This window comes from Mytilus edulis, chromosome 10 (genome assembly GCF_963676685.1).
Source record: "Mytilus edulis chromosome 10, xbMytEdul2.2, whole genome shotgun sequence".
Classification (NCBI taxonomy): domain Eukaryota; kingdom Metazoa; phylum Mollusca; class Bivalvia; order Mytilida; family Mytilidae; genus Mytilus; species Mytilus edulis.
In genome coordinates this window covers 30,445,682-30,459,167 of record NC_092353.1, presented here as the reverse complement: position 1 = coordinate 30,459,167, position 13,486 = coordinate 30,445,682, and the positions used below count along the sequence as shown (strand labels likewise).

At 30.4% G+C, this 13,486-nt stretch overlaps 1 protein-coding gene across 1 annotated transcript in view; it reads left to right on the top strand.

Moving 5' to 3' along the window:
- Positions 1-5,451: 5,451 nt before the first annotated feature.
- LOC139490868 (protein O-mannosyl-transferase TMTC2-like) overlaps positions 5,452-13,486 on the top strand; it is a 35,746-nt gene continuing 27,711 nt past the window's right edge. Inside the window, exon 1 of the mRNA XM_071277950.1 lies at positions 5,452-5,642. Within this exon, the coding sequence (XP_071134051.1) occupies positions 5,470-5,642 (173 nt within the window). The 5' untranslated portion in view covers positions 5,452-5,469. The remainder of the gene's footprint in view (positions 5,643-13,486) is intronic.

Below are 13,486 nucleotides of genomic sequence, written 5' to 3'. Positions count from 1 at the left end.
AAGGCTTTATCTTTATCTTTCGAACAGACACTAAAAATGACAAAACAGTCCGACTAAACCTTAGTGTTGACATCTGTGTCACAAGTTGAAAATCGATTATAACATTTGAAAAATTTTATGGTTCAAATTTAAAATCGACATGGCTGTTAACTGCAGACTTGTTAAGGCTATTGCAATGTCATGCTAAATCATGATTTATAAAACCGTTTATGGTCATCCACTCAATCCAACAGCAGAGAAACCGAGCAATGAAACAATAATGGAATAGGGCTGTAAAGTGACACTTAAACATTAAAGGTTTTAATGTTTAGATGGCGACACTTTGGCTTTCTGATTTGATGACTTATTTACCACACTTGCAGTGTGTTCAAGAATAGGGTAATAAAAATTATCGGGCAATACATGTAGGCCTTGAGAACTATAAATTATTCGATTTTCACTTTACAAGCCTACTTGAAACAAATACAACTAATTCAATCTGCAATAAAACATTACAAACAAAATTTGAAGTGTTGAAGAAAAATGGCAGCCGTTTTTATCTGCATGCATTGAATCTGTCTTTGCATTGAGACTCTTGTTAACTTTTTCAGTTGTGTAACTATGTCTTTCGGACTCGTGTCTTCTCCGTGGGATTAATTCAGTCTTCTGCAAACTAATACAATTTCTACAGTTGTTTGTTCTTAAAATAAAGACCTATTTCCTGTTTTACATTTCTTATATTTATACCTGCTATTAACTTCTCTTTTAAACAACTAAATTATTTTATGCATAGTCCGTCTCCTTTAGACAAACGGGTGGAACCGTCTCAATTAGACAGACGGATTGAACCTTATTTTTTATATAGACAGACGGTTGAACCTTCCTATTTAGACAGATGGATAGAACCTCCTCCTTTATTTAAACTGACGGGCTGAACCTTTTCCTTTAGACAGACGGACAGAGCTTTCTCCTTTATATAGACAGACGGATTGAACCTTCTCCTTTAGACAGACGGGTGTAACCTTCTCCTTTCAGTAGACAGACGGGTGAACCTTCTCCTTAGACAGACGGATTAAACCTTCCCTTTTAGACAGACGATTTGAACCTTCTCCTTTAGACAGACGGTGGAACCTTCTCCTTTAGACAGATGGATGGAACCTTCTTCTTTAGACAGACGGGTGTAACCGTCTCCTTTCAGTAGACAGACGATTTGAACCTTCTCCTTTAGACAGACGGGTGGAACCTTCTCCTTTAGACAGACGGATGGAACCTTCTTCTTTAGACAGACGGGTTGAACATTTTCCTTAAGGCTTGTACTTTTTACTTTATACTAGCATTCTATTTACGTTCTTACCTTCTTCGATGGACCTGATCGGTATTTAGACTATTTTTTTCTATTTTCAGCTTTGTCTACGGCATAATCAGTTAAACTGTTAAAACTATATTTCAAAACAAAAAAGGACTGAGTATATAAACTGATGTATAAATAACAGTCTTACTTTCATAAAAAATAAAGTTGAACACAAAAACAAACAAATTGTATGCTTAGTGCATAGAAGAAACAATAAAGCACTGTTCATTTATTTTATTTTTTCGTCGGAATGTGGCATGGATTTTTGAAATACGGAGTTTGGTTCTAAATTTCTTGAAAAAAATAAAATTTGTTTCAGAAGTGAAGTAAAGAAAGTATATTATAGATTACGGAGAAAAGTATTATTTTTTTCTCAAAAAAAAAACAACATTTGTCCCGCAAGTAGTTGCAAATGTGCAAAATATGAATAGCCATATTTTTTATTAACAAAAAATAAGTTTCTGGCACTATGTTTTGGATTTGAAGTGTCAAAATATTGATTGTCTGGGTGGTATAAATTACTACATTCATTTGTATTATACTTTTTATTTGTAAGTTCTGGATTTAACTGTAAATACAAGTGATATAACATGAATTTACAAAGCTTCCATTCTGCAAATAGTGTTTAGCTTCTTAATCCATAAATGTTTAACATTGGTTAGGCTTCCGTGTCATTCCAACAAAATATCATATTAGCATATAACCTAGACTGGGCAATATTACATAAATTAATCCGGAATTTACACTTTTCAGGTGTGATATGATTTGCATTTCGATAAATCTAATACCTTCTTGTCCTCATTTTTTTTTTCAAGTAACGGTGTTTATAGTGAATTGAAACTTTTATATTCGTTAGAAAGGCCGGTCTCTTCTCTTCGTCAATTTCCTGGATCACTGGTCGAATGCCCTTCCATTTCGGGAATCCTGCTTTTGTTTTGTGTGTATGCAGAAGTTCATTTAAAAAAAAATTAAGCGTGTCCAGTGATTCTACTAATAAATAGTTTGGGCGATACTAATATTAGCTGGAATCCGGTGCAATGTAAGACGCATTGAAAAGATAACGACTAACTATAAGTTAAAGCACCAAGGAGATTATTTTCTTTCGTTTGTTTATACCATCTAATGTGGACCATAACAAGGAAAATCTTCTGAATATATTATAAATGTCAGTATTCACCTCAAAAACTAACAAAACCTTTAAATAGACTTATTAAGAAGGGATATAGTTACGATACTGTTGTCAGATCATTAAAGATTGAATATTTTGGCGTTAATATTGATTCACTTATAGGGTCTTTGTATCGGAACTAAACACATTTATCCAAAAACCAGTTGTTGGCGTGACACGGGTTATGTTCTTATCATATATGTTATGATGGTATGATACTAAACCCCTCACGGGGCGGATTGTACCTGATATTTATATGATGAAGACATAATGTTTCAACTCAGTTTGATTGAAGCCTGGAGCTGGCATGTCAGTTAACTGCTAGTAGTCTGTTGTTATTTATGTATTATTGTCATTTTGTTTATTTTCTTTGGTTACATCTTCTGACACCAGACTCGGACTTCTCTTGAACTGAATGTTAATGTGCGTATTGTTATGCGTTTACTTTTCTACATTGGCTAAAGGTATAGGGGGAGGGTTGAGAACTCATAAACATGTTTAACCCCGCCGCATTTTTGCGCCTGTCCCAAGTCAGGAGCCTCTGGCCTTTGTTAGTCTTGTATTATTTTTAATTTTAGTTTCTTGCGTACAATTTGGAGTTTATTATGGCGTTCATTATCACTGGTGAACTTCTGCTGTTGTCTTTTCTATGGTAGGGTTGTTGTCTCTTTGACACATTCCCCATTTCGATTCACAATTTTATGATCTGTTTGCCACTGGAAGTGAATGCACACAACATATTATTATTTAGTTTATCAAACAATCAGTCAAAGTATTCCCTTTCAAAACTGCCTAGGGGCAACCATTTAACTTCAAAGGGTGTGGGTGTGTTTTTTCCTGAGTCTTCCCTTTTCGTGCAATGGAACTTAAGCACTATAAGGTATAAGGAAAATCTGGATTCGTGATTCTGCTTTACCAGAATATTTTTTTTCATCAAATTGGGGATCAGAATATATTTTTAAGGAAAAATCATAACCCCCACCCTTTTTGAAGTTAAATTGTCGTTGCCTTATGATGATCATGTATACTATAGTATGTATTACCCTACAGAGGCGAGTTAGAAGATGTTATTTACATTATGATTAATATTACCATTTTCTAAAACGAATGCATAAATATCAAATAATTTTATTATATTTAAATACAAAATATATTTGTTTTCAGAAGTTAATATGCATATTGTTCCATATTTAGAGTTTTATTTCCTGTATTTAAATTTGTGTTGTGAAAGACTGCACTTTATCTTAGTGTGCGAAGTATATATCAAGACTGACCTTTAAATAACTTTTGACACGATTTGTTCATTTTGATTTATTTTCCCTTCATTAGCTTGCGGCAAAAGAACAAAACACACAGCTAGCCTATGTTGCTTCAGATGATTTCATATATCCTCAGTAAAAATTATAGAGGCGTGGGTGCATTTCACCATGAACTCGGAGTTGATCAAGGTGTTAAAATCAATAGATGCTTTCTAGTGATATTTTTTGTGTGCGGGAACAACCATTTAATATTCGGGGGAGGGAGGGATGTGGTTTGCAGGAAGATGTTATTTTTTTTTTCATTTTTGTGCATATGTCTTTCCGGCACTTTTGTTGCGGTAAATTCGTTCGTTTTATATCTTGGTATTCTGGTATTCCATCTTTCTGTCATAAACAATTATAACTTCAAACCATGAAAACGAAAGAAAATAAACACAAACAAGAAATCCTCCCCTTCTATTTAAAAATCCCCATGTATTTACATAAAAACCCAAGCAAAATGGAGGGGAAAAAATCTACCAAACAAGTTGTCTCATTGGCAATCACACCACATATTCTTTTTTATACAAACAAAATCATTAAAATCTTATTTGATAAAGATCTCTGATTTTGTATTGCATCGAAAGGTAACACAGTGAATTATGTTATATCTTTTTACAACTAATTTCTCAGTGCTTTGCTTCGAAAATCTTCAGTCTTATAAAAAAAGAAATCCGACGAGCCACAAAAAAAAAAACCCGTAAAAAATAGATTAACCTTATATTCTTACAAATACCAAAAAACCTAACCAAAAAATCCAAAAACAAAACAATTATAAACTACAGAATTAGAAACCTATACACTTAAAAGCTAAATGACAACATAACCAAGAATAAGCATTAACCTCCACCCCGGAAAAGGAAAGTAAAACGGAAGAAAAATTACTTCTTTCGGATTTTACATAATAAGTAAACAGTACTTGTGATATCAATGTGCAATAGATGTTGAACATTAATTTAGCAACAAGAGAAAAAGATGCGAAAAGGAAAAATAAAACACTGCACTTTGAAACAAAATTTGAGAAATACTGGTTTAATAATAATAAAAAAAAAGAGCAGATAATAATGATATTATTAATTATAGAGTAAATGTTCTACCTAAATTTATTGCAAACTCAATAGTTAAAATATCATAATTTACAATAAAATGAAACACGGAACAAAGACAAAAACATAGTCGATACAAACAAATAATAATACAGAAATACTCACTCCCTTTCTAGTGAAAGTAATAAGTATTATTTACATTTTTATTTATATATTAGAAAATATGTTCTTTGTGTGTTTATATCTTTAAAAGTTTATTTCCTTTTTAAAACTGAAAATTCACAACAAAATATACTAGCGCTATATAAACATATGATAATGGAGAACAACATAATTTTCCAAATGAATGACTTTCTCATTCGAAAAGAAATATTTCAGATTTAATAAAATGCATAAATGAATAAAACCGTTTTATGTTTTATACATTTATGATAAAAAGCAACTGTCTCGAATTGTTACACCTATCGAAGTACTACCTTGTAATTTCACTTTTAACTAATACATTTTTGAGGTTTCATTGCGAATCTCTTTTCACGTTTGTAAGAGGTGAAAGCTTTTAAAGATCTTTAAATTGAAACTTGAATAAATATTGACAAACTGCTCTTGGGTCACAGTTCATCGAATATAATGAAATTTGAGCATGCGCGCGGAAAATACAACTACCGGACGAGTTTCATTTTAACTGGAGAAAGCGATGGACCAGCTTGTAAAAGAATGGACTACATTATTGGTTTGACAAGTCTGTGGGCTTTGTTTCTATACCTCAACACGCTCACAGCTGACTTTGCTTACGACGACAGGTAAGCGAAATGTGTATTTCACACCTGAAATTGACAGTCCGATAAGATCAAACGAAAGCCGGTTTGTTGACATTGTGTGACACATGTACTGTTATAAGTCCCTTTTTCGACTAAAATTTCACCTTTAAGGTTACCTATGTATGTTATAGTTCTTTAAGATCATAGATTAGATGATAAATATTTTTACAGGTATATATAAGATTCGAATGACAGTGTCAATTACAATTAACAATGTGTTATTATGTAATTATCAGTTTAAACAGGTGCCCCTTTGGACCTATTACACTATGTAGCTTTGGACACCTACAATGAAGTGTTTATTTGTTTATTTTCACTTTTAGTTATTACAAAAGGGATGCTTGTACTTTATGTGTTAACAATTATTTTTAACAATTATAGAAATAGTCAGGAAAAATGAAAAAAATAAACTATTGACACTTTTTGTTTTGTTAGATTTTGGATAACTTTCTGAAATTAAAATGCAATAATTAATCTAAATAACATTTTGAATTCCATTAGACCAAAAAAAAGAAGGTGTGTGTTTCTATTATCATACCATCACTATTTTGTAAGCTAAAAATAGCCTATCCTAAAGTTTTTTTTGTTATTTTTCAAGCACTGTTGAAGTCAGAATGGCCCTACCATAGACTCGAAGTAAAAAAATAATCCCAACCCTTTTTTTTCAAAGATGTATTAGGAAACACTAATATTATTTTTTTTTGCCTTATGAAGACGTTTTTGTTGAAAAGATGCACATGCAACATTGCTTAAACTTTATAGAAATTAACTGACTTTAAAATTAAGCAACTACAGTTTTAGTTAAAATTTTCAGGTTTAAAGATTTTCAAACTCTATTCTGGTAAATTGAGGAAAATGCTTGGTGCATGATTAATGGTCCCAATTTGAAATGCAGTTTGGAGACTGTAAAAAAGAAATAGGAATTTTGAGAGAAAAATTATCAATGATTTAATAATGCTATGTAGCAAAAACCGTGGATGCAATTTTTAATCAGAACCTTCTTGTTGCAGAAAAAGGTATGAAACCATATATATCCAAAAAAAAAAAGGAAAAAAGGAAAACCCATTATGGACCAAGATATATTGCAGATTTTTAGATTTAAATTTCACTCCATTGTTAAAGGCAAAGAAATCAGAACATTTGTATTTATAGTAAGATTATAAAGGACATTGAGAAATTTTAATAAAAACATCAATTAATTCATTGAATTTATTGAACACAAGACGATTTTGATCTATTACTAAAATTTACTGTGACCCTGATGTTTGGGTTTTTAACAATACCTGATACTCTGGCTAAAGTATAAATGAAAACATGTTAAATAAAATATAGTTGTCGAGACAAATGATCCATTCAAATCAAGATTTAACTGAAGTATTTTTGATAAAGATACCAATATTGATAGTTTACATGTAAAATGTCTTTACATGTTCAACGTTGGAAATTGTTTTTACAAATGTTGCATAAATCCCTAGGTTTTCAAGTTCATTTTAAGAAACAGCTGACTAAGTACACTGTTTTATTTAATCATGTGGTACAAGACAATATTGACCAGACAGATTTTTCTCAACAGTTTACATTTTGAAATCACCTTTTGAGATTCTTTATTGTGAAAAATCAAATTATATTATTTAAAAAATAAAAAACCAACACTTAACTTGCATGATATGCAGATTTGACCAAACTGTGCACCTGGCCTGCATTTCAATAAAAATGTTTGAGCCCAAATTGATTGAAGTATACTAAATGCATGATTTATTATAGCTATTTAAGGAAAATATACATTCACTTATATGTATCGGCTATCAGATATTACGACAACCACCCAGTCACATTATTCACAACCATATTTTAAACTTTGCAATAACTTCAGTAAAAGCTCACACATACTTGATAAAATTGCAAATAAAACAGAAAAATTCTCTACAAATTTAGAAACATGGTAATTTAAAAAAAAAAAAAGCAAGTGGCTTATTCAGCATGTTTAGATATGTGATTTTTTAAGCAGATGTTTTGTTGTCTTTGTTTAATTCCTTAGACTTCAATAATTTACTGTGAAGATAATGTGATAACTCATAGAGGTCTCATTCATGAAATGTTTTGTTGGGTTGTTGTCTCATTGATTAAAGACCTTTAACATCTCATTTTCTAATCATATGGATGACATTCAAAAAAAATTCAAATCACATGTATGAAAATTACCTAGCAACAAATTTATATAAGATTATATTTTCACATATATTTTTTTTTAGTTAAACCAATATCAGTAATATATAGTAATTAACAAATAATTTCAATATTTAAAGTAGGCTCCAACAAGAATTTTGTTAAATTTTAAATCAGTGTTTTACTTCCCTTGTATATCTGATCTGCCCTTGTTTTAGTGTAGAAAGTTTATTTTGCTGAAACTATAGAACAATAAGTCAGAAAGTCAAACAAACAAACCTCAGTATACATATTTTAGTTAATGGATTTCTTTATAGCAGAGATATATACTGATGATAACCTAAAGATGCATTCAGAATCTCTACAAAATTTATGTACCTACAGTATACCTCTGTGATGTTTAATGTAGTAAAATATTTAAGTCGGCTCCAGTTCAGAACATCTTTCGCTTCAATTTTGACAATACATTTTAAATTAAAATATTAAAGTATGGTTTTTTTTGTCAAACATTTTTAATTTGCTCTTAAATCAGTTAGTTTGGTTTTTGAAGGGTTACAATCCAGTCTTTTTATCCTTTTCATATTTTACTAAAAATTCTAAAGGAATAGACTGAACATTATCTTTTTTTTGCCATATTGCATGATGGAGCTGTTGGAATCTAAATTTCTCAAGTAAACCTTGCTGAAGCTTATATAAAAGGCTAAGGAAATGTTCTTTGCACTTGTATAAATGTTTGTGCAAGCAATTATTGAATAGTTTTGGTGTGAATTTGCTGATTGCCTCAAATTAATTTTACTTGAAGATAAGTTTTACTTTTTAAAAAAAATATTTTATGGTTGTTTTTTTTTAAACTGAACAGTTGAGCAACCAAACCCCATGTCCATCAAAAAAAATTTGCATAAACAAAAATACAAATGCAAAAAAAAAAAAAAAAAAAATGGCATAAAATTGGATAAGTTGAAGTTTGAAGATTATTTGTGGTGGAAATCAGGGAAGTCATTGAGTAAATAGAGTTTCACACGTAAACGGCTAAATATAGGGAGACAGTGAGCAAACAATATGTCTGGTTATAGTGTCATACTGTTTGTAAACCTATTAAGGGGACATAACCTCTTTTGAGTGTTCTAAAATTACCAGTTTATGCGTACTTCACATAATATAAAATCTTTTCAAAATTGCTTATTTCAAAGAGGACATCCTCTTAAATTATAGCTTATTTATTTTGGAAAAGCCTGTTCAAACATTTCCAAGAGTGTCAATATTTTTGGACATTTTTTGTCTAATTAAAATGGGTGTCGATGTAATACGAGCCTTTGTACATTTGTGTGGTCATATTTGTATTTTACTTATTATAAGTCCAGAAAGCAAACATTGATGTTAAAACACATTCAGGACTAAAATCTAAAAATCAATTGTAAATTATGTCAAGTATTGTCAGATATTTAAAAATAAAGTCTACTGGATAATACTCATGTTTGATATTCTAATTATTGTTGACCTTGGGATTTAAGCTCAAGGGTAATTAGGTCTTGGTAAATTTAGGAAACTTTAAATGTAAGTTTCCTGACATTTGATTCATATATTAATATCAATGTACTGTAGTAAATTTTCATAATTTTACCTTTTCAAGATACATGTACATCTATCATTATTCTTAGGTCTTGGTAAATTTATGAAAAATTTAAATTTAAATTTCTGGAAATCTGATTCATATATTAATATCAATGTAATATAGTAAAAATTATATCATTCATTTACCTTTTCAAGATAATTGTATCATTATTCTTATTTGAACTACAGTGTCTTTTTATGTTCAGGTGCTTAGGTTGAAACAGTCAGAAGGTGACTACAATGACTAACAAATTTCTGGCCTAAGGAAGAAAATATGTTTAAAATTAGAAAAAAAAGAAACTTTTGTGACGTTTGAAGCACTTGAGTGAGATCAAAATTTTAATAAATTTTTAAGTGCAATATGTGTCGGTGTGGTTATGCCATTTATATGTACAATTTTACATTGCGCTGCAATCAAATAAAGTCTTTAAACCAATAAATGGAAATCCCTTTGGAAGATTATCCAAGAAAAGGTTAAGTGGAAATGTATGTGATTACTAGACATTTCCATCATATAATATGTTTGAATTTGCATTTGTTTTAGAATTTAAATTTAATTTGATATTCAAGTAACATTTGTTGAGATTGGCAAAGTTAAGTCAGATTCGTGCAGATTGAACAAAACAGAAGTATTTGGTTATCTTAAATTGGTGGTATTTGTCAACATTAGTAACTTGACTGAGCATGGGGGATTTACTTCTGGTGATCTCCACTAAGAAATTGTTGTGGTTTTTAAAATTTATCATAATTTATTTTGACAAGCCGGCTAATTCTGATATAACTAAATTATTGATACTTGGCATTATAGCGATTTTAAATATTAGTTTTTATAATCCTTTATTTTTCAAGATATTTTTTTTCAGCATTATATTTTGTAGTGAGACAGTAAAATTTGAAACATCAGGGAAAGTGATATTAGGGCTATTTTGAAGTACATTTAAATGGCCTCTTTCTTGCTTATGAGCAGTTATGGGTAATGCATCATACAGGCCTTTTAAACAAAATTTGAAACTTTACAATCATCCATCTTCAAAGATGGCTGTATCATGCCCTGATAGGGCAGCTGTTCATTCTATTTGCGAACTAGCTTGTACTGTTTTTTTAACAGACTACTGCCAAAAAAGTACTTGAAGGTAACCACCAAAGCCCCTGCCTGCATATAAATTTGTATTAATACTCAGCTAATATGGTAGCCATATTGTCTGGTTTATTTACATATGACTTAATAAGTTTTAACATTGATCTGAACTCTGTTCTTGAAGTTTTGCATATTCAATTGAGATTGTAATGCAGTCACAGCATGCTCATTAATTGCTTACTGGGACAGTATAATACCTTAGCCATTTATATTCAAGCCTCGATAGCAGGATACAAATCTATAGAGACCACATTTTCATAATTTTATTCAATACTTTGTCATCTTTTTTTAATAATTATTAAAATTTCTTTTTTTGCTAATTGAAATCAAGACACAAAGTCCTATCTGATTTTAATGGATACAAAAACTTTATTTTACAGTGAAAATTTTGTCGTTACAGGAAACCAAATTTTTTTGTACCTTAATGTGATTTTTTCATCAGTTCATTCAGGCATTTAGATATGAAAGTAAAGTTTATAAAATCGTCATATTCATCTAAGGTTGTTTTGATTTATTTATTTCATGCATGACTTTATCGGACAATATATAAAAGAAATCTTAGTTCATTTTAAGATCCTACAGGGCGAAAGCAATAGATTGATATACACATTCTAGTTGCAATGCTTTCATGCATACAATCGATATCATTAACCTTCAAAATAGTTATTAATATATTTGTGTACTGTGTCAAGATTTGTGTAAACCAAGAGTTAAGTTGTTCAATGAATGACAAATTTTATATAGGCTCATATGCAGAACCACAAATCAAATATCTAGGAAAATCCATGAAAATTGGTGTCCAGGAAAATGACTGAATCCACACTATGTTGTTTCCTGTGAGGCTGTGACTTAATGAAGGTTAAGTTCAATCTTCACCATCTTAGCTTTTATTGTTGAGTTGTAGACCTTAAAAAGTAGTGAAAAGTGATAGATAATATTTATTTTGGCCTTTCCATTTCTGAACCCTACAATTTTTTTTTTTTTTTACTCTTCCTGTTTGGGTCCAGATTTGCATAATCAATCAGGAAAATCCAGTTTGCTTTCCATACAACAGTCTCTTGTGTATAGAAAATTTGATGAAATAAAATGTCATAGATTTAAAAAAAATTTAAATCAATTTAACTTTGTACTAGAAAACAGTAAAATACTTGTGCAGTTGTTTCATCCATGTCACAATGCCTTTGAAGGCAATAAGTTTAAAATGTTGACCTTTGTTTGTGTAGGCCAATGGATGTTATGTAATTGTCATCTTGTGTGCTCTCTTAAATATTTTTTCTCAATCCCCCTATGTAAGCAAAATATAACCAAATGATATTGTCTTTTTAAAAAGCCATTCAGTAAATTATGTATGATGAGTTAAACGAGGATATTTTAATTTTATTAGTTGTGTAACATATGATCATGTCACCTATACGAATGCCTAACAAGGAGAGTCACCGAATCCTAATTGGTTTCGTCTCTAGACTATTTTCCTTTCAGATAAAATCTAAATGGATCCACACTTCAATAGACACCAACATTTCTAAATGCATTTCTAATGCATATTCCCTTTGATGTGTAGAAATGATGCACACGATAACAAGAGTTTCATTTTCTTTGGTTAATTTACGCGTTATATATGTGACGAATTTGTTTGATTTTTCATCGTCTTGGTTTGTTAGTGTGCTTATATTTTCTTAAATTAAGTAGAAATTATTATGAGACAATTTTTATACTTTATAAATGGAGTTATTTAAAAAAAGATTTAAAAAAAACACTGCATTGCCAGGGGGGACTTTTATCAAACGTTTTTTTCATAATTCCTGAGTTATCAAAGTTAGCCACTAAAGGTAATGGAACATATTTAAAAACTTCAAAGAATAATGTTAAAGAACATTTTTAACAACTTATAAGAATTTTTATTATTAAAACGATACGTGTTGTACTAAACATCAATGAGACATCAACCAAAATGACACAAACAACTAAAACACATCTCAAGGTCAACTTACATAATGTATACTATCTTTTTCATTACCACAAATGTCTACAGCATATGTCAAGCTCGTAAAAGTTTAGAGAGTAGAAAAAGTTACAAGACTGTAAATTTTATAGAGTCTATCAATAATCGGTCATCACTTTGAACTCTAAAATCGTCCCTCTTTACATACTTATTTACATTCAAAAGTAATGGTTTCTGTTCTCTAACTATAGTTCGCCTCAACCGGTGGTTATGAAACTTATCCACAATGCTTATTGCCACAAAACACAGATCAACTTTGAATTTAGGTGGTGAAACTTTTACCGTTCTAGAGTTTGCCCCTTTACAAATGGAAAAATACTGTATTTTTTTTCTGTTTGCAAACTTAAGTTTGCCTCAACCAAATGCTATGAAACTTAACCACAATACTTATTACTGCAAAACAGATAGAGTTTGAATTTTGGAGACGTCACTTTTACTGTTCTAGAGTTATGCCCCTTGACAAATTTTTCGTTTCCGTTCTCTTTCTTTAGTTTGCCTCAACTACTACATGATATAAAACTTATAAACAATGCTTATAACCAGAAAAATCAGATCAAGTACAATTTTGGGTAGCCTCACTTTTAGAGTTCCTGAGTTATGTCCCTTTATAACATAATACGCAAGTTAAGGGCTATCATCTGTGTCCCATGGACACTGTTCCCCATTTATTTTGAATCTGTCTAGACACCAATACATCCTCAATTTTGGATACTTTGAATTAATTGAGAGTGGATATATACAGAGACATATATATTTAATGCTTAGTATGACAAAGATTAAATTCTTGTTGTTTTGGATTCACAAAGTCAATTCCCTAGCTGTATATATGCACAACAAATATGTTCAGGGCAAAATAACAACATAACTTGTCTAAAGGGTTTGAAATTAATATTATCAAGCAACTTCAAA